The sequence below is a fragment of the Drosophila kikkawai genome, chromosome 3L (genome assembly GCF_030179895.1).
Source record: "Drosophila kikkawai strain 14028-0561.14 chromosome 3L, DkikHiC1v2, whole genome shotgun sequence".
Classification (NCBI taxonomy): domain Eukaryota; kingdom Metazoa; phylum Arthropoda; class Insecta; order Diptera; family Drosophilidae; genus Drosophila; species Drosophila kikkawai.
In genome coordinates this window covers 14788868-14813633 of record NC_091730.1, presented here as the reverse complement: position 1 = coordinate 14813633, position 24766 = coordinate 14788868, and the positions used below count along the sequence as shown (strand labels likewise).

Here is a 24766-nt window from a genome sequence, read left to right as displayed (position 1 = left end):
TATTATAAATACAATAATTTCAATGCATCAATAAATTTACAATTAAAACGTATGAATATATTTACACGGCCTGTCCACGTTACAAATCACGTCACGCTGATTTCCTCGTCACTGTCCGAGTTGGAGTCGTCGTAGTCATCGTAGTAAAGCTTCATGAACTCGGAGCTCTGTTGATGTTGCTGCTGCTGTTGTTGTTGATGTTGCTGCTGTTGCTGTTGCTGCTGCTGCTGATGATGATGATGCAGTTGCGCAGCTGCTGCTGCAGCAGCCAGTTCCACCTCCCTCATGGCACTGAAGTGCGGCGAGTGATGGAGCTGCTGCTGCAGTTGCTCGAACCGCCGCTGCTTGGCCTCCTGCAGGCTGCTCTCCAGCTTGAACTTGAGATCGGCGGCCACCAGTTGCTTCTGCATCTCGGCATTGATCTTGGCCTGAAACTCTGCGGCACTGCTGGCCACGCCTGGCGACGAGGAGGTGGCAGATGAAACCGTATTGCCAGGTGTTGCCGCCGGAGTGGGCGTGGCCGCATTGCTAGTGAGCAGCGGCGGCGGTGAACTGATCTGAATGCCATAGCCCACCGAAGGACTGCTCCGGCTACTAACGGATTGCGGTGATTTTGGGGTCACGGCTGCTGCCGGCGGCTCCTCCTTGGTCACAGTGCCCGGCGGTGGTCCCGGCGGAGGTGTGGCACTTCCGTTTGGCGACAGCAAGGATGGGCTTAGTGGCGTCAGGGGGCGATCGCACTTGGCATCGCTCAAATCCGGATTGGGGTTGTTCTTGTTGGGCAGCGTCTGGTCCCGGGAACCACCGTTGGCCAGCAGTTCGCGCTCCTTGGAGTTCCGCCACTTCATCCGCCGGTTTTGAAACCAAATTTTCACCTGCAAATGAAAGAGAAAAACTGATTTTAAATGCGATATTCATTTTGATTGAAATGGGTAAATTAAGGAGAGGCTGTCGTCCAGCAGATGGAAAGCTGTCCGCAGCAGGATTGGAGGATTATATGGGGATAAAGGGTATGACAGTGGGGCAGAGACATTGGAGTACAGGCAGAGAAATTGTGTCCATAATTTTTATACGTTATACCAGCAAGGATATACAGTATTTAGCTCACCGAAGCTACCTTCCTTTCTTGTTATATCATATATAATATTTTCAAAGTAAACAACTGCCCTTTTCCCCAAGTCTACATAGTTTCTAAACATTTCATGGTCATTCGTATATAAATTTGAGTGTGTGTAGTGTGTATATTTTATTCCTTCCACGATGTCCGCTTTCGGAAACTGAACTTTTCCGATCTATCCGGCAAAAACTTTTCTGTGGCAAATTGAATCTCCGGATAAACCCACACAGATCCAAATACTCACACCCCACATCCTTCCCTGTTAGGCGAGGGTCGTGTGTGTGGGCGTGGTCATGGGTTGGGGGGCAAAAGTTTGAACTGCACTGCCATTGCCAGACGCTGGCCATATCCATAATAAATGCAAATTAGAGACATTTTCCCCAAAAGCGGCTACAAATTGATTAGAGGCCGTACAGTGGGACAAAAACATTAAATTGCTGAAAACAAAAAATCTTTTTAAATAAATAAATTAACTTTCAAACTAAGATCTTCAAAATTTTGATATTTTAAGACATGATTTTGATATTTAAATTACAAAAACCAGTCTTATATTGCCATTTTCTCCCCAAAAATATAAATATAAACTAAAATCGCTTTCATTAGAAATGGAAATAATTTTCTTAATTTTCCAAACATCTTATATAAATCTTTTTTTTCAAAATATATTCCCAGTATTTTTGTTTATTTTCTTTACATAGTGCCTGGCCAAGTTGGTCCAGCAAAAATTCTGCAAGTCTTGTTTCTCACATCCTAGAGCCAAAGCCCCTTTCCCGGACGACCTGATCTCATCCAAAGGCGGCGGCGGCGGCGACCCATTGCATTTGACAGGCGAGAGAGCAGGGCGAGAGACACTTGAAGTGGATTGCAGGACTCGTCGGACCGCATCCTTGGCCCTTCCATTCCTCACCGCTGAAAGCTGTGTTTGAGTTATTGTGCCGGGGGTTGTGTTCTATTCGCTCATCCTGGAGCTCGTCGTTCCTGCGTGCCTATGACACAGCAGGACACTCGCACTTTGTTGCAAGCCAAAACAATTTGCAACAATTTATGTGTGGGCTCTCCCCACCCACACCCTGCTCGCAATTAGATTGTGACTTGATGTGAAATTTAAAGCAAATTGATGCGTGAAATTGGAGAGGGAGCAAAGCCGCCACCACCCACTCTCCTGGTGATTAGATTATTTATAAATAAATAAGTAAACAACGGCAACAAAAAGCTGCTGACATGTTAAACAAGCGATTAACCGCAGAGATTTCTTGGCCGAGTATCCTTGGGAAGCTGCCCTTCCAACCCTGGTGGCACGTGGCCCCCGAACATGTTTGCGGCTTTCGGCTTTTGGTTTGCTGTTTCGCTTACTTCCGGTCATTGAGTTTTTTCAGCGTCTGTCCCTCGGAAAAGCCGCCCACCCACCATTCGGCAATTGAAATAATAAGCTCAGGCGGCGATAAGATTAATGATTATGGGTCCAGAAGGCCCAAAGCGGAATGGGATCTTGGACCCAGCCACCGTCGTCATAGTCATCGTCTGTTTCTGATGGAAATTAATTATAAAGCGTGCAATTTAGTATGCCAAGGAGCGCGGCCCATCGTCTGGACATTTCCGTTGGCTTGTTTAATGAGCTCGAAACTGTGATGATTGCCTACGGCAAGTAGAACTGCTCTCTCCGCCTTCCTAAAAATTATATAGAACCTGTTCTAGTTAACCCAATCGGTTTTATAATTACTAACAAATAAACCAGGAAATGCCTCGTTTGGGGGAAATTATAAACTGCCATTGAGAGTCACGTTTAGTCCGGCTTGTTAACAAATATTGGCCATGTAATGAGTGTTCTCTCCCTACCTCCCATAAAATCACAGCGTAAACGTATAATTATTGTCTAACACATCAAATATTCGTTATCATATAATTAAAATTATGCAAATATTTGTGCTTGGCGACACAAAAACTAAAACTCAATTGTTGTGTATTGTAATTAGCGGGGAGTTTTGGGGTTAATGAAGTATTAAATTGTTGTGGAATAATCAAGGATAATCAAGGATTTTGATAATTAGTTTAGACTGTTGGCATTACAACAAAAATGAAATAATGAAATTTAGGGTACTTAAAATAGTGGAAGTAATCTGGAGACTGGAATACATCATAATTCTAAACATTTTAGAATAAATCAAAAAAATGTTACTAGCTAAAAATATGACTAAATATCTTACCATTGATTTATCCCATTACATTATATGTTAGACCCCTCTAACTCCTTTAGTAATTTAGTTACTTCACATTAACCCTGACCAACAGCCCTCATGTAATCACATCTCTGCTGAAATGAAGTTCTCAAGCTCGGATGCTATCTCAAATTCCGGCTAAACGTTTTGCCACTTTGTTAAAGACCCCAAACCATCACCATTCCAGGGAATATATACTCCCCCAAAAGCAGTACCACTCGCCGTAGAGCCCATTCCATTGACAGTAAGCCAAAACGATAAGTAACATATTTTTCTGACACGCTGCCAGCATAACGCGCATAGAATTTGTTTGAAGTTTTTATAAAGCAACCCAGTAGAGTTGGGATATAATGGGCGGCAGTCCTCGTCCTCCCTTCTGCTATATATACATTTTTTTTTCTTCCGAAAATTGACTTTGGGCAATGAGCACAAGCTGTTGTTTGTGGGGGAGGATAGAGTCTCGTCCCGTCCTGCTATTTCCCGACTTTTGCCAATCTCGTCCGAGGGCAACATATGTTAACTAATGAGGCTGGCTTCAAGGGGGAGTTCGAGTTCGTTCCTTCCTTCCTGTCAACCCATTTTCGGGGCCCCGGCATGTCATTCGATATGCTGCGTAATAGCGTATTAAATAGTCTGCTACTATTTGCCAAAGTCATTCCAACAGCAGTTGGCAGTGCGTTTTGGGTTACTGGCCATGGTCCATTTGGATTGTACTGCCTCCAATCTGGTCTGCTCCTGCTCCTGCCCCCTGCCCCGCTTTTGTGGTTATTGTTTTAGGGGGAATCTCTCTAGAGTGTTTGCAAAATTTTCTTTGGCTTGTGGCCGGGCGAACCATTTATTTAGCAATTTGTCAACAAATTTATTTTGTAACCAAAGCTGCAAATGATGGGTTTTAATGTTTCCCAATTGGTTTTTGCAAGGGGAGGGTTGCAAATTGGCAAATTGAAATGAAATTTGAGTTCGGAACATTAAGTGTTCTTTGATTTGTGGCGTTGTAAAAGTTGAATACGATGGATTTATAAAAAAGTTATGTATAAAATCTTTAAGTAATGGAAGGATACAAGTAGTTGGGGAGTATTTACATATATATTTTTAAAAAATAAAAGTCAAACGCATTTAAAATTTTGAACATAAAAGCAAATACCATTTTTCTTTCTAACATGGAACATGGATACAACTATCCATGGTTCTAATAAATTGATTTCTCCCGTAAATGTAATATTTTTATGTATTTAAGTCCTAGTTAAACTCACTTAATCCTCAATTTCCAAATCTTAAATCACTTTCACAGCTTTTCTCTAACCAAAACCCCTAGACGACCATTAAGGGGCTAACAAGACTCATAAAAACCAAAGCAAACAATGCAAAAGACCAACCCAGAGATCGAGTGTTAAATACTCTCCATGGATTTCCCCCATTCAGGGATTATTATTTATTGTGCAGCTTGATTTAAAGCCAACGGCCAGCAGCTTCTGTCAAAGAAAACGAAATCGGGAAATCGAAAACCAAATAAAAAACAAAACGATGCAGCAGCGTCTGCTGCTGTGTGGAAAACAGACAAAAGACAAGGCAGACGAAATGGAAAATAAAAATATTTATAACGTGAAAATGCCAAAAGTGCCAGAGAGAGAGAGAGAGACAGTAAACAGAAAGAGAGTGAGAGAGAGTGGGAAATGGGTGAAAATTCCACAATTGATTGCGAAAGCGTTGGCGGGAATTTCCTTTATTCGACAAGGCGACGAGGGCTGCCCGATTTTTTCTCCCCTCGATTTTTCGACAAATCAAAAACAGACGAATTTGTTTTGGACATGACACTTAAAAAGTTGCCGGGCGAGAGCGACAACCAAAGCCAGACACGTGTGTGCAGCGGGGGTGGCTTTAGCTTCAGCTACTGCTATTATCCTGTTCTCCAATCCTAGTCCTATATATGTATATATATTTATACCGCGATTCCTTTGTGTATTGATTTAAAAATGCAAATCACATTTTCGCCTCAAGATGTTTTCATTTCCGCCGCATGATTTTGGCAGCCGCCTGCGGGCAGAGCAAGCTCTTTCTTTTCCCGGAATTTCCACTTTCCAGCTTACCCGCTCATGGAGTGTCATTAATGGCAATTAAATTTATAGCCAGCGGATTATGAGGCTGGTAACTGTCAGTTGCAGTGCCCTTTGAAGAGGGCGTGACTGATGGCAGGAGTGTGCTGGTCTTCTACTGGGAAGTTGGGTTGCGTAAAGCTCATCTCTGGTTTTTATTTATTGGGCATTATCGAAAAATAAGGCTTAGATTTAGGGATATTTGCCCTTTTGCATTAATTTATTCAAATGGGATTTTGTTACAGCAATGAATATTCCAGCGGGGTCTTATATGAGTTGATTTTGGGTATTCAAAAATATATATTTCAAGTACTAAAAAAAGCTAAATGGTTCTCAAAGGTTAAACATAATTCTTATACCTACTTTGTTGTATATTTAAATAGACCTAGAGTTCATTTAAGAAGTTAATTATCAAAATATACTCCACTTAATCCCAAACACCAAAAACCCTTAGTTAATAATCCCTTGAACGTGACTTGCATCCTCAATTTTGGGGTTAAAAAATGCACAGAAACCGCGCCCATAAATCGGTTGGCAGCAATTTTTCGAGTGCGTTTGTAAAAATCGCAATAAACGTTGCAATGAACAACACTCGAAATGATGAATCACCTGGCCAACTGGTCAACTGGCCAACTGAGAGCTGGCCATCATCAATGCAACGTTTGTCGACCGCAAGGCACGCGACCCAAGCTCTACACAGAAAAAATTCTGGTGGGTTAAATGAACAATTTCTTTTGGTTGAATAACAGTGAAGCTACTGTCAATGTATTTTGTTGTTGGATTTGGTGACTGCACGACAGTTTATATGACAGTCAATTACAGTCACCCTTACGTACGAGATTCTGTGTGTTTTTTGTTGTTGGCTTTGCGAACTGTCGTGACTGTCAGCTGCAGTCAAAATACTGTAGGTTTTACGTAAAAAGTTTTATGTGTTTCTTTATCTTCTTTGGTATCGTGTATGTATTTTTGCATTCCCAAGGTAAGTAACATTAACATTTTATAAGTTTATTAAATATTTTATGAAAATCCATAACTTTTTCTGCCCACTAAAATACTTTCTGGTATAATTCTGGTATATATTTCTAAACTTCTAGTATATTGCAAACGTTTCTTGAAAAAACGATTTCGGGCACACTTAAAAAGCGGCGTCGGTTTCGAGAAGTTGTGCAGCGAAAAGTGAAGTGAAAAAGTTAAAAGTAAAAGTTATGAGTGATATTGACCTTCCTTTTTCTGGAGGAGTGGGATTTCAGAGACTTATTGCCCACATTTCTCGGTAAGTTCCCAAACAATCATTTAAAGATCCGCAATTGGCGAATGTACATATGTATGTTTATGTATTTATGCATACATATACATATATGTATGTATGTACATATGCAAGTACACGTACGCCGCTGATCGCAAGAAGTAACGCTTTTAAAAGTAAAGTTAGTGTACAGATTAAAATATATACATATGTACATATATGCATATATGTAAAATCTTATATTTGGCACTGATCTTTGATTGCCTCTCTTTATTTTACAATTTAAATAGCGATCAGCGGACATGTACATGCATGCAAATGTATTTTTTGGCTTCTTGTTGACTTGCGATGGCAACCATCTCAGGCGAGTGCGAGCAAGATAGCTGGCACTGACATCCAAAAACCGTTTGTTTTATATCTTATTATGATATACATATATAATTAAATCTTTTATACTTTTCTATTTTGTTTTCAGGTGAAAGTATACACATGTAACTATAAAACATAACTATGTAAATGGAATCAACAAAATGTAAGTAAAATATTTGGCCGTTTTCTATTAATTTTAATAAACAAATTTACTTAAATCAATTTTTATTTCAGAAAAGCTATAGTCGAGACAAAAGTACCAGTTCGGATGTGAAATATGGACTAATATATATTTGTGAGTATTGATAATCATCGTTTGACTTAATATTTATTTATTAATAAATTTACAATTTTAATATTTAATTTATTTATTCATCATATAGGAAATATATATATATAAGTCCATAATATTATTAATTAAGACCCTCTGTAAATATTTTTAAAGAATAAGTAATTAAAAAAATATTATTAATTAAGACCCTCTGTAAATATTTTTAAAGAATAAGTAATTAAAAAAATACTATTAAAATTTTAAAATAATTTTTGGTTTTATTTTGGTGGTAATATGAACTGCAATTACTGTAGTCGGGGGTAGTCTACAGTAAAATAGTAAAATAGTGTATTTCACAATTTTCGTGGTTTGGCGCTTTTTAACCGCAAAATCGTGGTTCCATTTACTGTAGAGCAGTACATGTTACGTAACGCGTTACGTCGTTATACTGCAGCGTACAGTTCATGGAACCCAAGATTTTGGTTGTTACCTTTTAACCCACGAAATGGTTAGATTTACCCACGATAATTTTTTCTGTGTATGGACAATGGCCAAAAAGGCCCCCTGCTCTCGATACTCGAATTGCAGGCGGCCAGTGCAGTGTGCGGCTATATTTATGACGCGTACTGTGCAGCAAAGTGAACAACAAGCGAGCTGCAAAAAGTGCAGCAAAACGAAGGAGGTGGCAGGCAGGCAGGCTCTTAAATCATGTTGCATACAGCTAGGCGCAATGCAAGCCACACTCAGATTCACTCTTTCTCTCACACACACACACACTCACACCCACTCAACCTGTGACACTCGAGTGTGAATATCCGCACTCGTTCATCACCCAAACTACGTAGCAAAGGACCTCAGTCCTACACAACCCACACTCTCTATATATGTGTCGGTCGTTAATGGAGCTCCCATCGCCGCCGGCTGCCCAACACTTTGGGTGTATGTGTCCCTGTCCGTGTCCCTTGTCCTTTGTCCTTTGCCTCTACCCATATCCTCTGTTCAGGAGCTTACAGGGTCCAGAGCCACCGCAAGCTGGACACCCGCTGCGATTTGATTGCGAATTTTTCTGACATTTTTGCACATTTTTTGCCATGGTCACCAAACGAGCTTTTCTTTTAGCTTCTTTTTTCTCCTGGGTTTCCCTCACGGTCTTTTGTTTTTAAAGGCGCCTTCGACATTTTCCATTTTCACACTTTGACAAACTGCATTTGATGAATGCTTTAGAAGTTTTCCCTCTATATCTCAGGATTTATAGCCAAGCTGAGGGCAATAATCATAAAATAATAGTTGAAGTTGCAAGAGGATATAACTTTGAATGGGTTTTGAATGGTTTTTGAATGAACTTGAATGGGAGTTGCTAATTTTAAGCAAGCTTGCTTTAAGTTTTAGAGAGAATTGTTAAAATAAAAGGAAGATTTAAATTTAATTTGCCCAAAATTAAGTATTTATTTTTCATTTTAGTTCAACAATACACATTCTTCAAAACTAGACATTGCTCCTCTTTTTTTGTGACACTGACTATAATCTTCAACTCTGATTTATTGTGACTTAACTAAACTCCATAAATCTTAGGCTGTTACAGCGCTTAACTAAGCCCCTAGTCACGGTGCAAATAATTTACTATTTATAATAAAAAAAAAGGTTCCCAGTAAATGTAGCTCAACAGATCTTACACAATTTTAAACTCTAGACGTCTGTTACGATTTTACGTTTGAAATACTGTCGCTGGCATTATACGTAGACGTGAAATTATAAGATCATTAGGCTGTAAATGATCGATCGTTCCAAATGGGTTCAAAAAAAGGGGCGTGACTTATGCAATGAGTTGATGAATTCATGTTTCGAATGCAAACTGGACACGCTTATACTGTGCAATTATGAAATTCTTATGAATCATATGCTAGAACAAAAAAGGAGCTGCACTAATTTGGCATGACATTGTCAGTCATCAGCATCATCATAGGGATTCGGGACTATATACCGGGACCCATTCAAGGGATGACTTTGGTTGGTGGTGACAACTGCCGGGGCCTGATTGAGTTGTGATCGATTACATTTTGACAAGACCAAATTGGCCACGCAAATATTCGCAGCCATGTGAAAATGCCGCTGTTGTCTGCACAAAAAAAAGGTATTTCCCTCTGCCCCAGCTCTCTTTTTTCCGTATTTTTTTGTTATGTGTAAGTATTGTCTGAGTTTTACAAAAATTAATTTAATTATTGCATGACTCGAAAGGGACCTGGTCGGTCGATGCCGGTGGCTACGCAATCAATGAAAACTGTCTGCGTCTCAGGCGACATGAATTTCTTATGGCTCGTTATAATTTCATTATACCTCGACCTCGGGGCCTGTACATATATCCCCATATATATCTGGGGGATATATGTATAAGAAAGCGACTGCGCATTTCAAGGAGAGACCGCCCTCCCCTTTTTTCTGGCTTTTCTGCCATTTTCCCGTGCGCAGCCATTGCCAGAGAGCTTTCCTGGGCGGAGTTTTGTCCGCTTTTTGTTTCGGGCTTTCCTTTTCCACCGTCGACATTGTCGTCCCTTTTGTTGTCTGCTTACTTATTAAAGCTGATGCGAAAAGTTCGCCAAACTGAATTTTTATAAGCGGTTTATATATATATAATTTTATAATGGCTTCATTTCGTGCTTATTATGCTTATTGATTTTATTTTGTTTGTCTCGAGAGCAGATTGTTTATGGATTGCTTACACCAAAATTTAGAGAGTTTGCTGGGTAAAGTTTGTTGCTTTGTGAAATGCGTTTAGGAATGCTAATTGTGTGTTTTTTTTAGGGGAAAGTTGTGTGTAAATATCCGGGTTTTATAAGGATTAAATGGAAGAGGTTTTTAGGAGTAATAGGGTTTTTCTTTTTAAAAGCTATAATATAGGTTTTTAATCGAAAATGAATATATTATAAAATTGAAAAAAATATATGAAAATATTTTATACAGCTCAAGGTAATCCTGGGAGACTTCCCTTCTAAATTATTATTTAATTAATTTATTTTATTGTAACCCAAAGAGACGTGTGTTAAGAATACAAGATGATGCAACATTTAAACTAGTTGCGAAATCGTTGTCTTTCAAAATATTAAGTGAATTGCTACTTAAAACGAAGATATGTGTCTCATAAATATAAAAAGTATATACATATATAGAAATGTATATAAGAAAGCATATATTTTACAAAAATAAAGGGGGCACCCGGATTTGAACCAGGGACCTGTCGATCTGCAGTCGAACGCTCTACCCCTGAGCTATGCCCCCAGTTGGAATATTTACCAGCACCTGCTCGTATATAAAACATTGCTAATTGAATTTCGCAAAAAGTATGACTCACGCATGGATCAAAAGAATCGAAAGCCAACAAAGGCAGCTATAGGTACGTTCCATATAACGTATTATTTTCTAAGAGATAAAGAAACTAACCTGAGAGTCTTTGAGACCCAGTCGCTCGGCCAGCTTCTTGCGATCCGGCTTGCTGATGTACTTCTGCTGCTGGAACCGCTTCTCCAGACCCTTCCTCTGCGAATCTGCAAGTAGCCAGAGTAACCTCTTAATAAGTTTACCCTCTCCATGTGGCAAACTCCCCATTCTACGCACCTGAGAAGACGGCACGTCGCATCATTCCACGGCGAGGCTTGCCACGTGTCGAATGCGCCCAGGGAAAACCCTGGCCCGGAGGCAGGGGAAACACTTGAGCGCCAACTGCAATTGGGAAAATGGTGAGTGGGTTGAGTCCAGGAAGAGTGAGAGGAAATGCATTAGACCAAAACACTTGTTAATGGGCACAGCGGGCGGGCGATCTAGTCGGAAGTTGGGGATGTGTCGTCATCACATTCGGACAGCAATTAGGGAGCAGTACACTTGGAAATAAAAGCCAAGCTTGGCAGAGTTATGAAGTCCCTATAGGCTTTTATGACATTAAAATAAAGTGGAAACTTTCAGAAGATTTGTCTCATTACGGGGATATTTTAAGAATAATTTCAAATTAAAATATTATTTTCCCAACTTTGCTTTGTAATTTAAATAAATATTATTTCAAGTATCAAAACGTCACATCCCCAACACCAGCTTATAGGAAACTCCTCTTACCACTCATGTAGGGATTCCGGCAGTGCGCCAGCAGCGAGTGGAGGTGCGGATGGTTAAGGGTGTGTGGCAGGAAGGGTGTGGGTCTGCTGGGCATGGGCTTGGCAATCACCGGCGGAGGAGGCGGTGGTGGCGGCGTAGGATGGCCACTACCACCTCCTCCTCCTCCGGCTGATCCCAGCATCTGGTGCTGCTGCTGCTGCTGCTTGTCTTGCGTTAATCTTCGATTGGCATTGTCCTCGTCCGCAGCTCCCATTTCGTGCGGTCGCCCATCCTGGCCAGAGTTGGCAGTGGGATTGGGGCCGCCGTGATTGTTGTCGCTATCACTAATTGTGCTGCCAGGTGACGACGACGAGGATGCGGTTTGCGGCTGACAACTATTGCCGGGATGTTGTTGCTGCTGCTGCTGTTGTTGTTGTTGTTGTTGCTGCTGATGCGGCGGCAGTTGATGCGTTAGAAATGCGGGATGCGGAAAGTGGGCATGCCCCGCCCCCGGATGGTGATGGTGATGCTGGTGATGATGGTGATGCGGATGCCCTGGATGTCCTGGATGTCCTGGCACTGGCAACTGTTGGTGCTGCTGCTGGTGTGGATGCTGTGGATGCTGCTGATGGTGTTGGTGATACTGATGTGTGTGCTGCTGCATGAAGTTTTGTTGTAGATAAGGCCATATATGCTGCGGTTGCATGAATTCTGTGAAATCGTTGAGAGGCAAAGAGAAGTGGTTATATCCATTAGTGAATGCATATAGGGTAAGAGTGCCCCACTAGCAGTTAGCTTTAAATGTTATCCCCAAAAGTATGTTTAAAATAAATTGTTTTAACTGCAATAAAGCTGAGGGAAAAGTAGTTCATTAAAGTATTTTTTTAAAGCAATTTGACTTCATTTAAAATATATATTAAAACCGGTTTTTATTTCTTTTTGGATGAAATAATATTATTTAAAAGGAATACTTATTATTTTTTTTCAAAATTATCTATCTCTAATTTATTGTAATTAAATTAAAGAAACTACCACAACCAAAATCATTATGATATTTTAAGATTAAAATGATTTTAATAGTCTTCCTATAATTCTAATGAGAATATTTTGATTTACAATTATATCAGTTAATATTATTCTCTTATCAAATTAATGTAATTCCCGCAAACCAACATCACTTTGAAGTGTCAAATTGTCAGGCTTGGAAACAATCTGCCAAAGCCTTTGTGGCAGAAGCCCCACGATGGAGCAGGAATTCAGAGTCCTTGGAGCGTGTTATGTGCTGTCTTGGCAGTTTCCCAGACAGGAAACCCACCCCCTCCTTGACACAGACACAGGCAGACAATGGGTTGTGAAATCTGCTTTGAAGTGTCAGTGTGAAGTTGGCATAATTAAGCCAAACAACACAAGCGCCAGGATAAAGGACTCGACGCACACTCGCACCTTGAGAGCCAAGTTTTGGCGCCTTTGAAAAGCAGGCAGCCGGATGTGTGCGTATAAAGGATATCAGGATAATGGGGGTGGCTCCATTTGGCTGCATTTCATTTTCTAATTAAACACCCCCAAAAAAGGCAGCCATTGCCAGTCCCCATCTTGCGTTTCCCCCTCTCTCTCTTTTTCTCTGCTGACATCCTGACAGGCGCTGCAGGATATTCGGGATATGATTTTAATTCGATTAGAGAACCGAAACAATTAACGTATTAACGCCTCTTTAGTTTCGCCAGTTTTGTGTGTGCGCGTTGACTCCTGTGGCCAACGGCGGCGGCTCCCCCGAAAATTTCCATTTCTATATGGATACCCAATGTTGGATCCTGGATCCTTGTGTGTGTGTGTGTTTTGCGAATGATGTGGCACATGTGCGCCTAATGAGCGCACAAATTAAGTTATAATTGTTCGCCTTTGTTTGTTTTGTTTGTTTGGAGCGCGGTTTGCCGACTGTTTTCTGTATCTGCATCTGTGTCGCGGGCAACTTTTTGGCCCCCTTTTGGTTTATGGCCCCGGCAAAAAGTTCATTTTGTGGCTGGCTTACTTACAAGCAAAAAGCAATTTCCGTTTTTGGTTTTGCGAAAATCCCCCAAGTGGATCATTGATTGGAATACGATGGCAATTAGTTGGGAAATTTGAGGAAGAGTCATTACGAAAGATAATTATGGATTTGGTGATATATATTATAATAGTAAAATTACAGGACTTGGAAACAAATTTAGCAGGATTTTAGTTCTGATTTTAAATGCTTGTTTTTAGAAGTTTTTTGTATAATATTCAGAATCGATTGTAAGATCGATTGTGCATTTAAGCATTATAAATTATTGAGTAAGGAATATAAAAACTCATAAGTTTTATTATGTATTTATATTCTACCAATTCTTTGCTTTATTATCACTTCATTACCGCCATTATTCTAATAAATATTCCAAATATCATGCCAATAATATCCCCCAATTCCCTTCTAGTCATAAATTCAATCATTTTTTGCCACGCTTTGTCCATAAAAAACTAAAGCCTTAACTACATTGATTTAACCCAAAAATATGGCCAATAAAACCTCATAAAAAATAACCATAAAATACAAAAAAATCAGAATGCCCTGCCCACTCATTAATATGGGTAAAGTAAGCCGCGTTGCCATAATCACATGACAATTAAAATCCCACAATCCCGAAACTAGCCGTTGCGAACAAAGCAAAATACTTCATTCAAATGCTAAAAAAAGAAGGCCAAGGCAAAGCTGTTACATTGACTGATGGCCAATTGGTTCCGCCTCCTTTTTTTTTGTGTCCCACACACCCCAGAGAGGAAGCCACACATTGCTCAGCCTCAGCCTCATGCTCATCCTCATCCCCCGTTGTAGCACGCGGCCGAGGATCGCATCGAAACGCATTGGATCGGCGGTTATATCTATTCGAATCCTTGCGGAAGTCCGAACTGGTTATGCGGCTTTGTTGCTTACGGGGCTCAGCTCAATAATTTAAACATGATTAGGTCTGGTTGTGTTTTTACAGCCTGCGAGGCTCAGCGGAGCAACGCCCCGAGGGCTTAGGCCACAGACAATAAAATCACGGCGTAAAAAACGAAGGCAATGTACTACGTACTGCGATGTACGGAAACTTTTCGGCCAGATTGTTATTCTTTTGGCTTTTCATATTGCAATTGTATGTATGTTTTGTTTATGTTTGGCATTAGCCACGGCAAATTAATTGCCAAGCCTTTTTAATTGTATTCGTTTGAGAGGAGCCCCGAGGCGACGAACCTAATTGGAAGAAACTCTATCAAACTCTCTCAGGGGAATAAACAATCTTTGGTTGCCACTTGAAAATTAGAATAAGGTAAAATGAACTATGAGAAACAAAAGATCCCTTAATCTCTTGACACATTAAATAATAATAAGTAATCTTTCCTGCCAATATCTTTATTTTCTATGAGCGAAACAATTTTAAAATTTAAATAAGCTGCTAAAACATATCCTATTTTTGGGTTATATCACTTACCATTCCTGACCCGAACACCTTCTCGGGTATCCCCCAGAATCGCGCTGACACTGAACTTGAGTATGGGCTTGCTGTTGCTATCCTTGAGAATGGTTGTGCCCACCGACGGGCTGCTCGGATCCTTGGGCTCCACCTTGGGCAATTTGATTGCCGCAGGTTCGTCCACCTCGGGCAGCTCGTCCTCCAGCTCCAGCTCTTCGTCTAGATCCATATGGGGCTCCTCATCGCCGACGCTGCCTATGTCGGCTACGATTTCATCCGCGGATGAATCCTCATCCTCGTCCATCTCCTCGATGCTGTCAACACTCTCGGCCCGGACTTCGCGGCACTTATCACACTTGTAGCCGCGCTTCGAGCAGCTGCAGCTTCTATTCGGACGCTCCTCAACGCAGGGGGCGGTGGTCTCCGTTAGATCCGCGGGATCCCTATCCCGTTCACGTTCCCGACGCGACAGGAGCATCTCGCTCAGGCTGGACTTCAGCTGGCTCTCCGTGAAGGTCTGCTGGGCGTGCAGGAGACTGTCCACGAGAAAGGCCGTAGACATAACGCGTTTGCCGTATTTTTGACGAACTCTTTATATTTTGCGAAACGTATTTATTGCCAGGATATTCCGGATTTACCGCCGTTCGCGTCGAGTGCTCAATTCGAACTGAACAGGCCTTGGTTTGTTATCCTGGCAGGCGCAGGTCGCAGGACGCAGCATCCCGTGGCCCAGGATGCTGCTATCGAGGGTTGCTCTTCGGTGGTTGGTCCGTTTCTCCTGCCCAGTAGCCTTGGCTTATGTGGCGGCACGTGATTTTCGTCCTTATATATACCACTCTCTCTCGCTCTGGCTCCTGCTCTTGCTCTCTTTCTCTTGTTGTACGAGTGTCCTGTTTAGCCTTTGCCTGCTACCCATTGTTGTTTGCTTTTTATTTGATTTTATTTGTGTGAAAACAATAAAAATTTAATTTTCTTGTTTTGTTGCCGTTGCCTTTGCCTTTGCCTTTGCCACTCGCTGCCTTGAACTGTGTGCGTCCATTGCAAATATCCTTTGGTTCTTATTAGATTTGGGCAGCTATATTCCACAGTGTGGCACCGTGGGACAAAAACTGTGGATTAATAATAATATATTGAACATATAAATATATATTTAAGTTAAGTTAAGCATTGAACAAAATTGTATGGGAAATATAATAAAATAATAAATAATAAATCTGTAATATGATATATATCCCAACTCGTAATACTCTTCGTATATCTTATATAGTACGTAAAGTTTCATTTTTGTACAATTATAAAAATTATTGTATCCTAGAGTTTCTAGATATTAAAAGCAAACTACTTATCAGATTTCAAAAAATCTGAAAATGTAATATCCCCTTTTCTAACAGTGTACATAAATTAGCATCATATATTTTAATAGAAAAACTTGATTATACAAAATTCATGGAAATGTGTGTGCTCCATAATGTGAACTGGACGCCACCACCCACCCACCAATCAACTTTTGAATTTGTCCGCGCAATTTGTTGCAGGCACCAACGAAACGTCGAAAGGCAGAATAAAAAAAATCACAAGAAATAGGAAAATCCTGGGGCAAAGAGCCAAGGAGTCAGTAGATTAACTTTTATTATGACCGCAAATTAGTTGTCCTCGTCGCCGTTGATGACGACAATCGAGTTTATCGACAATGATGACTTATTTACTCTTGGGGGTCGGAAGCCAAGTAAATGCGAAAATGGCTGAGCAGCGCGGTTATGTAAGCTTAGCAATGCCCCCCCCCCCATCTAGGAGCTAGGATGTGTATGTCCTTTTGGCCTCTATTGTGCCAGGACTACTACACGCACACATAGAGACAGTGCGAGAGCGAGAGCGAAGAGCAACCCTTGTGGCTTGGGAGGGCGTGGCCTCACTCGAATTGGAAAGCCATCATCAGGATATGAAAGGAGCAGAAGTGCTCTCCACAAAAGGGAAGAAGTGCGAGCACAAGGATAACAAAAGCTCAGAGTCCTTCTCCTCCTTCTCCCCCATCGCCTCCAATTGCGATTGTTTTGCGCTGCCATTTGTGGCTTTTTGCTTTCATATGAAGCACGCCTCAAAGGATTACCCCGTGGATCTAGCAACCCTCCGCCAAACCCCCGCGCCGAAGGATTCGCTGCTTCTTCTGCTGGCAGCGAGTACATAAAACATGCTCATATAAGCGTATAAATATGTGATAATAATGATTAAAAGTTCTCATCATGCCATCATCATTTATGCAAAGGATTCCGCTTTCACAGTGTGCCTGTGTCTGTGTGCTCTGAAGAGTCCTTACATTTTTATTTGGCACCGACACATGGCTTAAGCTGCTGAGTATTTTCCATTTTCCGCAATTTCTTTTGGGGGCGAAATCGGGGTCTTGCTTTGTCGCTAGCTAAATGGGGAAAATGGGAAAATGGCTCTCTGCATTGCAAGTCGCTATCTCCATCTCTTTTTGTAGTTGCCATAATATGAGGACAATTATTTGATAAGTGGGTTGAATGTGCAGCAGTTTTTCTCCCCCCGATCTTTACCTCCATTTCCCCTCCAGTTTTTCCCAGCTTCCGTTTTTGGTTCCATCTGCCATTGTCATGGCGCTGTTTTTTGACAAATGAAAGGGGTCACCAAAACAGGCTTTTGTTGGGAAACCCCCATCATATATATATATATATAGATATATATATATATATCGTTCCCAGTTTGGAGCGAGCAACGGGTAGGTGTTGAAGACAAACTTTTAATTGTTTTTCACAGAGTGTTGCCATGGTCTGAGTTTATATTTTTCGTTTCGTTTTTATTTTTTTAATTTGTTTGCCGAATTGGAAATATGTAAATGATGTTGTTTTGCTCTGCATGTTGGGGGATTATTGTGCTGTTAACGTTTGGCTTTTTGGCTGGGCTTTGTGGGTCCTTTTCTCTTTCAGCTTGAGGAGCTTGACATTGTAGATAATGGCTGTGTGTGGTGGAGAAGGAAATGATGACAATGCATTGACAAAAATCTGGGGGAAAAACCTTTTGGGCTATAGAGATCAAAGTCTATGTGAAGTGATCCTTATAATTTGGTAGATGTTTTGTGATCTGGTTTGTTTTTTACACAAAACATTGATAACAATTACAATTAGACTTAGGAATTGTGGCTTTTCAAAAATTAAGGAAAGATAAATCCTAGAAAAGAGTATTATAACATTTTTGGTGATTTGCCATGGGAAGTGGAATAAATATAATCCTTATCCTTCTAGACGATTTATTTGTTACTTTTAATAAGGAAAATATCTACCAGAATATATCATCTTCTTGTATCAAAATTAAACCCAAATAAACTCCCCTTTACACAGATTTATATTCAATCTAAAAATCTCTTTTAAGACCTTATTATTGATCTCTCTTCACAAACAGATGATGTCTTTCGTCTGATAATACCAAGGCTTGTTACTTCTTCTTTTCAATTTTGGAAATCAAGGCCCAAAGCTCATGACTTATGACAAGTTCCAGCTAACTTCCTTTTTGAACTCTGTTGTGCGCCGGAATACCCTTGCAGGTAAATTCAGTTGGCCAAAAATTCAAAGAGTGCCACATGCCAGATGCCACTCCAGCTCCAGTTTGAGTAAACAACTTCATGGGGAAATGTGTGCCTGTGTGTGTGGAATTGAATGCCGTTGACAGCCGCATCATTATATGGATATCATTATCGTGTATCGTCGCCTGCAGGGCCCAGAAAAGAGAGAAAAAAAATGGTAAAATGTCACAAGATGCTGCAAGATGGGCGGGGATAAATGCGTGGTTGAGTGGATTCGTGGGTGGCTCTATAGCTGACTGGCTCGGTGGCAATATAATAAAGCGCAAACATTTATACACGACACTCGATGCGAAGGACGGCGATATAGAAAAAGCATTCCGGCCAAGTTAACTGTCGATATCAGCTGCTGCCACCGCCCACTTTGCTGGCGCACTCGCAGCCATGAAATGAATGCGAATTCTGTTTGCCATCGATTTTCAGGACAACGTTTATTATTTTTATTATATTCGCCGGGCAGCTAGGCGGGGGGAACTGAGGAACCCTCTGCGATGGGGTAGCTGGGAAATTATGGGCTTTTCATAACGTTAACAGTCGCATAAATACGCTCTTTGTGTCAGCCAAGTAGAAAAAATGCGATAAAAGATTATAAAGTGAGTGTGTTGTCGATGGCTTTGGGCTTGGCTTTTGCTGCCCACTCTGGGTCTGGGTGGGTTTTTTCCCGGGGATCGGAGTTCGTTCTCGTTCTCGGCACTGGGCGGCGACATCTGTTTCCGACATCTTTTAATAAAATTTTCATCTTTATTACAAAACGATTGTTTTATGCGCTGGCTTCTCTCCCTCGGTTCCCTTCCTGAAGTTCAACTTGAACTTGGACTAGACGGCGGAAGTCCTTCAGCGAAGTCGCGAAGGAAGTAATTAGAATGAAGCGATTTTTAGTTGCCAAGTTTTTCGCTACTCTCGTTCTTTCTTTTTATTTTTATTTTCATTTTTATTTGGCTTTGGGCGGAAAGTTTTCATTGCCGTATGAACTGAAGTTCAGTTTATGAAAATATTTTGCATTTTATTCATTTTATTACTTTATTTCACTTAATTTGATTGCACATTGCCTCTTTTTTTGCCCCATCAGTGATTGTATGGAAATAATTGCCAACTTTATTGGTTAATTTATGAAATTTACACATTTAATGGTTGTTATTGTCGAGTGTGTGTGTGTGCGGTTGGTTGGTAGCTGCGGTTTTGCGGCGGCTCGTGCATATTTATTTGTGTTTGGACAAAGCGGTCAGAGAGTGTCTCGTTGAGTTGTGGTGGAGTGGTTGTTAACATCAGCCAGTTAGGTGTATTATAAAATATACGTGAGAGAGGCTAATTGAGATAGATTTATCAAAAAACCGATTTCTCAAATAGCTAATTCAATTTAATTAGAAATGGTTAATTAAGATGGTTATAAGTTCCAATCAAGGCCTGTTTTGGGTTGTACAAAAATGTATTAAATTCGATGTATTGTAAATAATATAGGGATAACATTGTTAAAATTTTCAAATTTGGCCAAAAATTTGGATTTCTTATAATTTATAATTCATTATGTTATTTGTTTACCTAGAAAAAACTACCATAGAAATAGATTTATACAAAAAAATTATAGAATAAAAATTTGGAAAAATATCAATTTAAGAATTCCAATATTTAGGGTCTTATTTAAGGGGATTATGATTTTATTTAATGATAAAATCATTTCCAACCGCATAAATCATATATATTTTTGATCAGCATTAATAGAAATTTTGTAAAATGGGTAAAAATTTTGTTTCATAAAATTTAAAATTCACTATGCAGATTTGTTAGCCTAGAAAAAAATAACAAAGAAAAGCTTTCCGAATAAAAATTGATGTATTTTTGGCTTACTTATGATCGATTTTTGATTTGATTCCTTGCTTCTATGGCAAACAGTAAGGGTATTGAAATTTTGGATTCCCGAAGCTAATATCCTTTCTTGTTAAATTTAAAATTGTTACATTGAGGCAATAAGTTATCAGTTTTAGAAAGGACCTATCACTTCCTTCATCTTTTGCCGATTTGACGGTAATTTATGTGCAATATCCTTGCTGTAGCCTCTTCGGGCTATGATTCAATTCATCAGGATTTAAAGGTTTTCTCTGCTTATTTTAAGTTTATGTTAGTGTTAAATTAGTTTATGAACCTCATTTTTATATTTTTCTATTAACTATATTTGCATTTCAAAAATATTTGCTGTTCACTTCTCATTTTTATTAAATTCCCTTTTAAAGTTGGCTATTATTTTGCATAATTTTTTACCCTTTCACATTTCTTTCGTGCCATTGCAGTTCCCTGACCTCTGATGAAGTGCCCTATCCGCTTTTTGATGGTAGACCAAAAGAAAAATATTTTTGCATTATTATTTTTTGCAGTACTCGTTTTTTTCACTTTTTCCAGATGAACTTCGTTGATTTTTGATGTACGCATGGGGGCGCCGAATAAGCCAACTGGAAAATTCGCATAGCCCTGGTAGAGAGCCTTTTTCCCCATAATTTTTACTGGACTTCCCCACTGCCCCACTACCGGGAATCGCGGCAGCAACAAATAAATAAACAAAGCTTTAAAGGGAAACAACAACAAACAGCGCTGCAGAGTTGCATAATTTTACAGCCAAAGACAACGAAGGAGGAGGGGACGGGAGAAGGCAATTAATATTTTTTATTGCATACAAATTGCATAATTAGTCAAAACTAAATGACAGGACACACAGGCCCACAGACCCAGAAATGAAAAGGATAACAGCGGCAGAGTGGCGACAAAGAAAAAGGGTAGCAGGCAACAAATGTGTTGTTGTGATTAATAAAATTACACGAAATTGCAAAAAGGCCAAAGGAGGCAAACAGGAGGCACAAGGGATAGCAGGATACAACGAAATTTGACAGCTCGAAACAATAACAACAGGGGCAAGCCCACAGGACTCGAGGAGGGTTGTTGCGTATGCCTACCCGAGAGAACCCTGAAAAAGGCTCATCACTTGACGCTGCGGCCAAGGAGGAGCAATAAAAAGGACGAGTAAGAGCGGTTTCCTACAAACGTGTGAAAGCCGGAAAAGAGGACCGCTACTTGACTCGCCAAGGCATAAGGAGTCCTTTAATTAATTTGTATGTCTTCCTGTGTACTCGCTGAGTTATGTGACTCTCTGCGGGCACTGAAAACACGATTCAAGGTGTGTGTGTGGGCTCAGTCAGTCGGAAATAAGTTGAGAATTTATATGACATCGGCAGTAATTAGTCAAAATATATCTACAGGAAATTTATTGATGTCGCGAGAAGTAAACACAAAGAAAAGAGTCTTGTCTCGAGGAAACTTCTGTGAAGTTAAGTGAGAAGTATTTGGGAAAAGAGTTAAAGTCTTCGATGTAAAGTATTATAAGCAATAAGAAAACTAAAATTAAACCAACTTAATTGATTTTATTTCTCATTTATTTTCTCAATATAACTTTCTGGGAAATCGATCTCCCTTTATTACCCTCAAACGTTAATCCCTTAATAACTTTTACTCCAAACAATAACCTGCTCAGCCAAAACTTATTTTATTTCTGGCTCTCATCTGTCACCCAGTTTGGCGGGACTTGAGCCTTCGATTCGCATGATCTCGTAACAAGTTGTCAGGACTAATTAGAGAGTTGCGCCAGCTGACGCCGCCGCAGCATCCATATTCGCCCCTTCAGAGTCGAAGTCATAACCCCCGGAAAGTAGCATCAATGTAACGCCTAGTTAGGCAACAGATTGCGCTGAAATGTATGCAAAAGGCTGGAAATTAAAACCACCACCACACACAGGACAAAATAAAAATCATGGCAAGGACAAAGGGATGCCCGCCGACACGGTGCTAAATTAGTGAAAGGGTGACCTCGATTTATTCAGATCGCATGGGGGATTATCAATGGGAAGCAGCAATTGGATAATGAAAATAAAATTCGTTTTGGTCACGTGCTTAGGGAAATATGAAATGATTATTTATGAAAGGCCAGAGATGCCTTTCTTTAAGCCATTTCCAGACTAATTTCTAATTGAAGAAATAAACCCCGATAAAACCAGTAGCCAATTCAATTAACTTGGCTGCCAGTGCAGTTGAAGCCGTTGTAGCCAGTCGTTGAGTGAAGGCCTGCGGCCGGAGGCGCAACATTTTTAATTAATCCCGGAGAGTTCTCCGCCTTCCTCCCGATTCCAGCTTGAAAAATCCAAACCATGGTGGCCAGCACCTGGTGTACTTTTTAGCAAATCCATTGGCTGCATTTCTGATGGACATTTGGCATCTGTTTCTGACCGAACCATGCCGGACGAGGTGCGTCAAACAAAGTTCCTGCATTTGCCAGGCTTTGGCATTTCGGTTTTTTCACTCCTCCGCTCATCACAATTTTTGATTGCTCAATTTAATTTCAGTTTTTTTTCTCTCTCTCTCGCTTTTTAACCAGCTCACTGTTTGCATAGGCAAACTGAGAAATTAATATTTACATTTATGCAAAATAAATTCCCAGTTTTTTATTTGCCTTCTCAGTTGATTGACATTTGCAGCCGAAGGGTTGAAGTTTCTGTAATTAGAAGAGAATCATATTTATTTTCATGTTTGCTCACTTTGAGGTAGGTTGGAATCGCCACACAAAAATTATATCATTCTTGCTGGGTTGAGGCTGTCCAAAAGGTCACACGAAACTGTCTCGCAGACTATATACATAGAAGATGGAATAGAAATACTGAGTTCTCTTTTTTTCTCCACGCATTAATGCCTGGTATGCTGCCTTATGTGGAGCTTTATGTGCTGGTTTACGCATGCCAGCAGGTCAGCCGCACAGTTCAATTAAGTCTTATTAAATGTTCTTCAAAAATCAGGGGCGGAGTTAAGCTTTTTGGGCGTCAAATTATAAGGAAATGCCTCTCTAAAAAATATGTAAAGACGAGATTTACATAAAAATTCGGCTGATATAAAAAAAGCTTTATAAAAACCCATACATGACTTGTATATTCTATAATTTTAATCATTTTTGATTGTATTTCTCATACTAAAATATATTTATTTACGGTTTTTCCTCATGTTATGATAATAGGAATTTTTATATAACCAAAAATAATATTGTGTAAATAGTAACAATTCTCAAAGCTGTGCATTTTACATATAATTTTATTTATTAATTCAATTTATGTCCCTTGAAATATTTTATTATTAATTTAAATCCCCAAAACTCTCACTCCGCACCTGCTTTGTGCAAAAAGAAATCTGAAATTGAGTGAACCAAGGGCCACGGCACGTCACTCAGTAGACTTCGAGGCTTTGTGCGTAGACAACCAGCAAATATAGTTCTTAAAAAAATACAAAGAGCAGACTTAATTAAGTGCCACGAGCAAATTAATACAAAAAAACTATTGTAAAATAAGGTAACAACAAACGCAGCATAATTAAAAAGCTGACAATGGGAGTGGTAATCATCAGCATCGCTGGCAAGGACCTGCCATGGGTGAGTGAAGTGCATATATATCGATCAAACTGAATGACAATTGATTGAGTGCGGCGCCGATAAACAAAAAAAAAAAAAACAAATAAAGTGCAATAAATATAACGAGCTTTGCCGCAATTTGTTGACCCTTCGCGTAAGTGGAATCGAGGTCAGAAAACCCCGACGACCTGAAGTTATGGGTTAATGTTTTTGGTGCCTGCCCGCCTCTCGCCTCGCCTGGCACATTGCAATCTCGCTTTATATTGCCATTGCCTGACGTCATAAAACCCGTTTTAATAATAATTAATGTTGGAAATGTTTAATTTTAAGACCATTTGTTAGTAGTTTACAGTTGGATCAATTACAAAGAGGCGCTTGTGCGTCTGCCAGTAAATCCCCCCCAAAAGAAATTAACAGAAATTACAGCCAACGTAGGTTCACAGCCGAGCTCAGTGCCCTTGACAGTAATTGGTAATTGCTATGGAAGTCCCGAGTTAATTATAAGGGAGAAATTTAATTCAAAGTTAAGCTTGAACAATGGAAAATCTTGTTAAGCCTTGTAGAGCAAAATTGCAATAGGTAACGCCCCAATCGATAAAGGTGCCGGATTTTCAATGTCGAAGATTAATAAGTTCAAGAACTTGTCTAGAACTAGTTGTTATTATGTAATTAATTTATTAAATAAATATACGTCAGTAGGTAATTGAATTAAATAATATTTTCTTTCTTAGGTAAGGTATTTTAATACAGTTTTTTAGAATAAAAATTATGTTTGCCTAAAAGTATGCTGACTTTAGGTTTAATTTTTAACATTGGCTCATTATGCTAACAGGGCAGTGTCATGTTAAGTGATTAAATATATATTCTGTTAACTTTTAAAT

The 24766-nt window shown here is 39.9% G+C and overlaps 1 protein-coding gene, 1 long non-coding RNA gene and 1 other non-coding gene across 3 annotated transcripts; 1 reads left to right on the top strand and 2 right to left on the bottom strand.

Annotated features, from left to right (window-relative positions):
- Positions 1 to 86: 86 nt before the first annotated feature.
- Dbx (homeobox protein Dbx) lies at positions 87 to 15458 on the bottom strand. Its single transcript, XM_017167371.3, has 5 exons — positions 14881 to 15458; positions 11414 to 12103; positions 10922 to 11026; positions 10748 to 10851; positions 87 to 875 (listed from the first exon to the last, which is right to left on the bottom strand). The coding sequence occupies exons 1-5, from the start codon at positions 15422 to 15424 to the stop codon at positions 87 to 89; spliced, it is 2232 nt and encodes a 743-aa protein (XP_017022860.1). The 5' UTR covers positions 15425 to 15458.
- On the top strand, positions 6155 to 7531 carry LOC108075089 (uncharacterized). Its single transcript, XR_001770717.3, has 4 exons — positions 6155 to 6699; positions 7148 to 7204; positions 7276 to 7336; positions 7425 to 7531. It is a non-coding gene; the product is annotated as an uncharacterized lncRNA (long non-coding RNA).
- Positions 10514 to 10585, bottom strand: TRNAC-GCA (transfer RNA cysteine (anticodon GCA)). The gene has a single exon. It is a non-coding gene; the product is annotated as a tRNA-Cys (tRNA).
- Positions 15459 to 24766: the final 9308 nt, after the last annotated feature.

Excerpts from the sequence above, each read along its gene's own strand:
- Dbx (XM_017167371.3), bottom strand. The coding sequence starts at position 15,424 with ATGTCTACGGCCTTTCTCGTGGACAGTCTCCTGCACGCCCAGCAGACC. Across the intron at positions 12,104-14,880 it reads AGGTGTTCGGGTCAGGAATG|AATTCATGCAACCGCAGCAT; the intron begins GTAAGTGATATA and ends ACGATTTCACAG. Across the intron at positions 10,852-10,921 it reads GCGACGTGCCGTCTTCTCAG|ATTCGCAGAGGAAGGGTCTG; the intron begins GTGCGTAGAATG and ends GGCTACTTGCAG.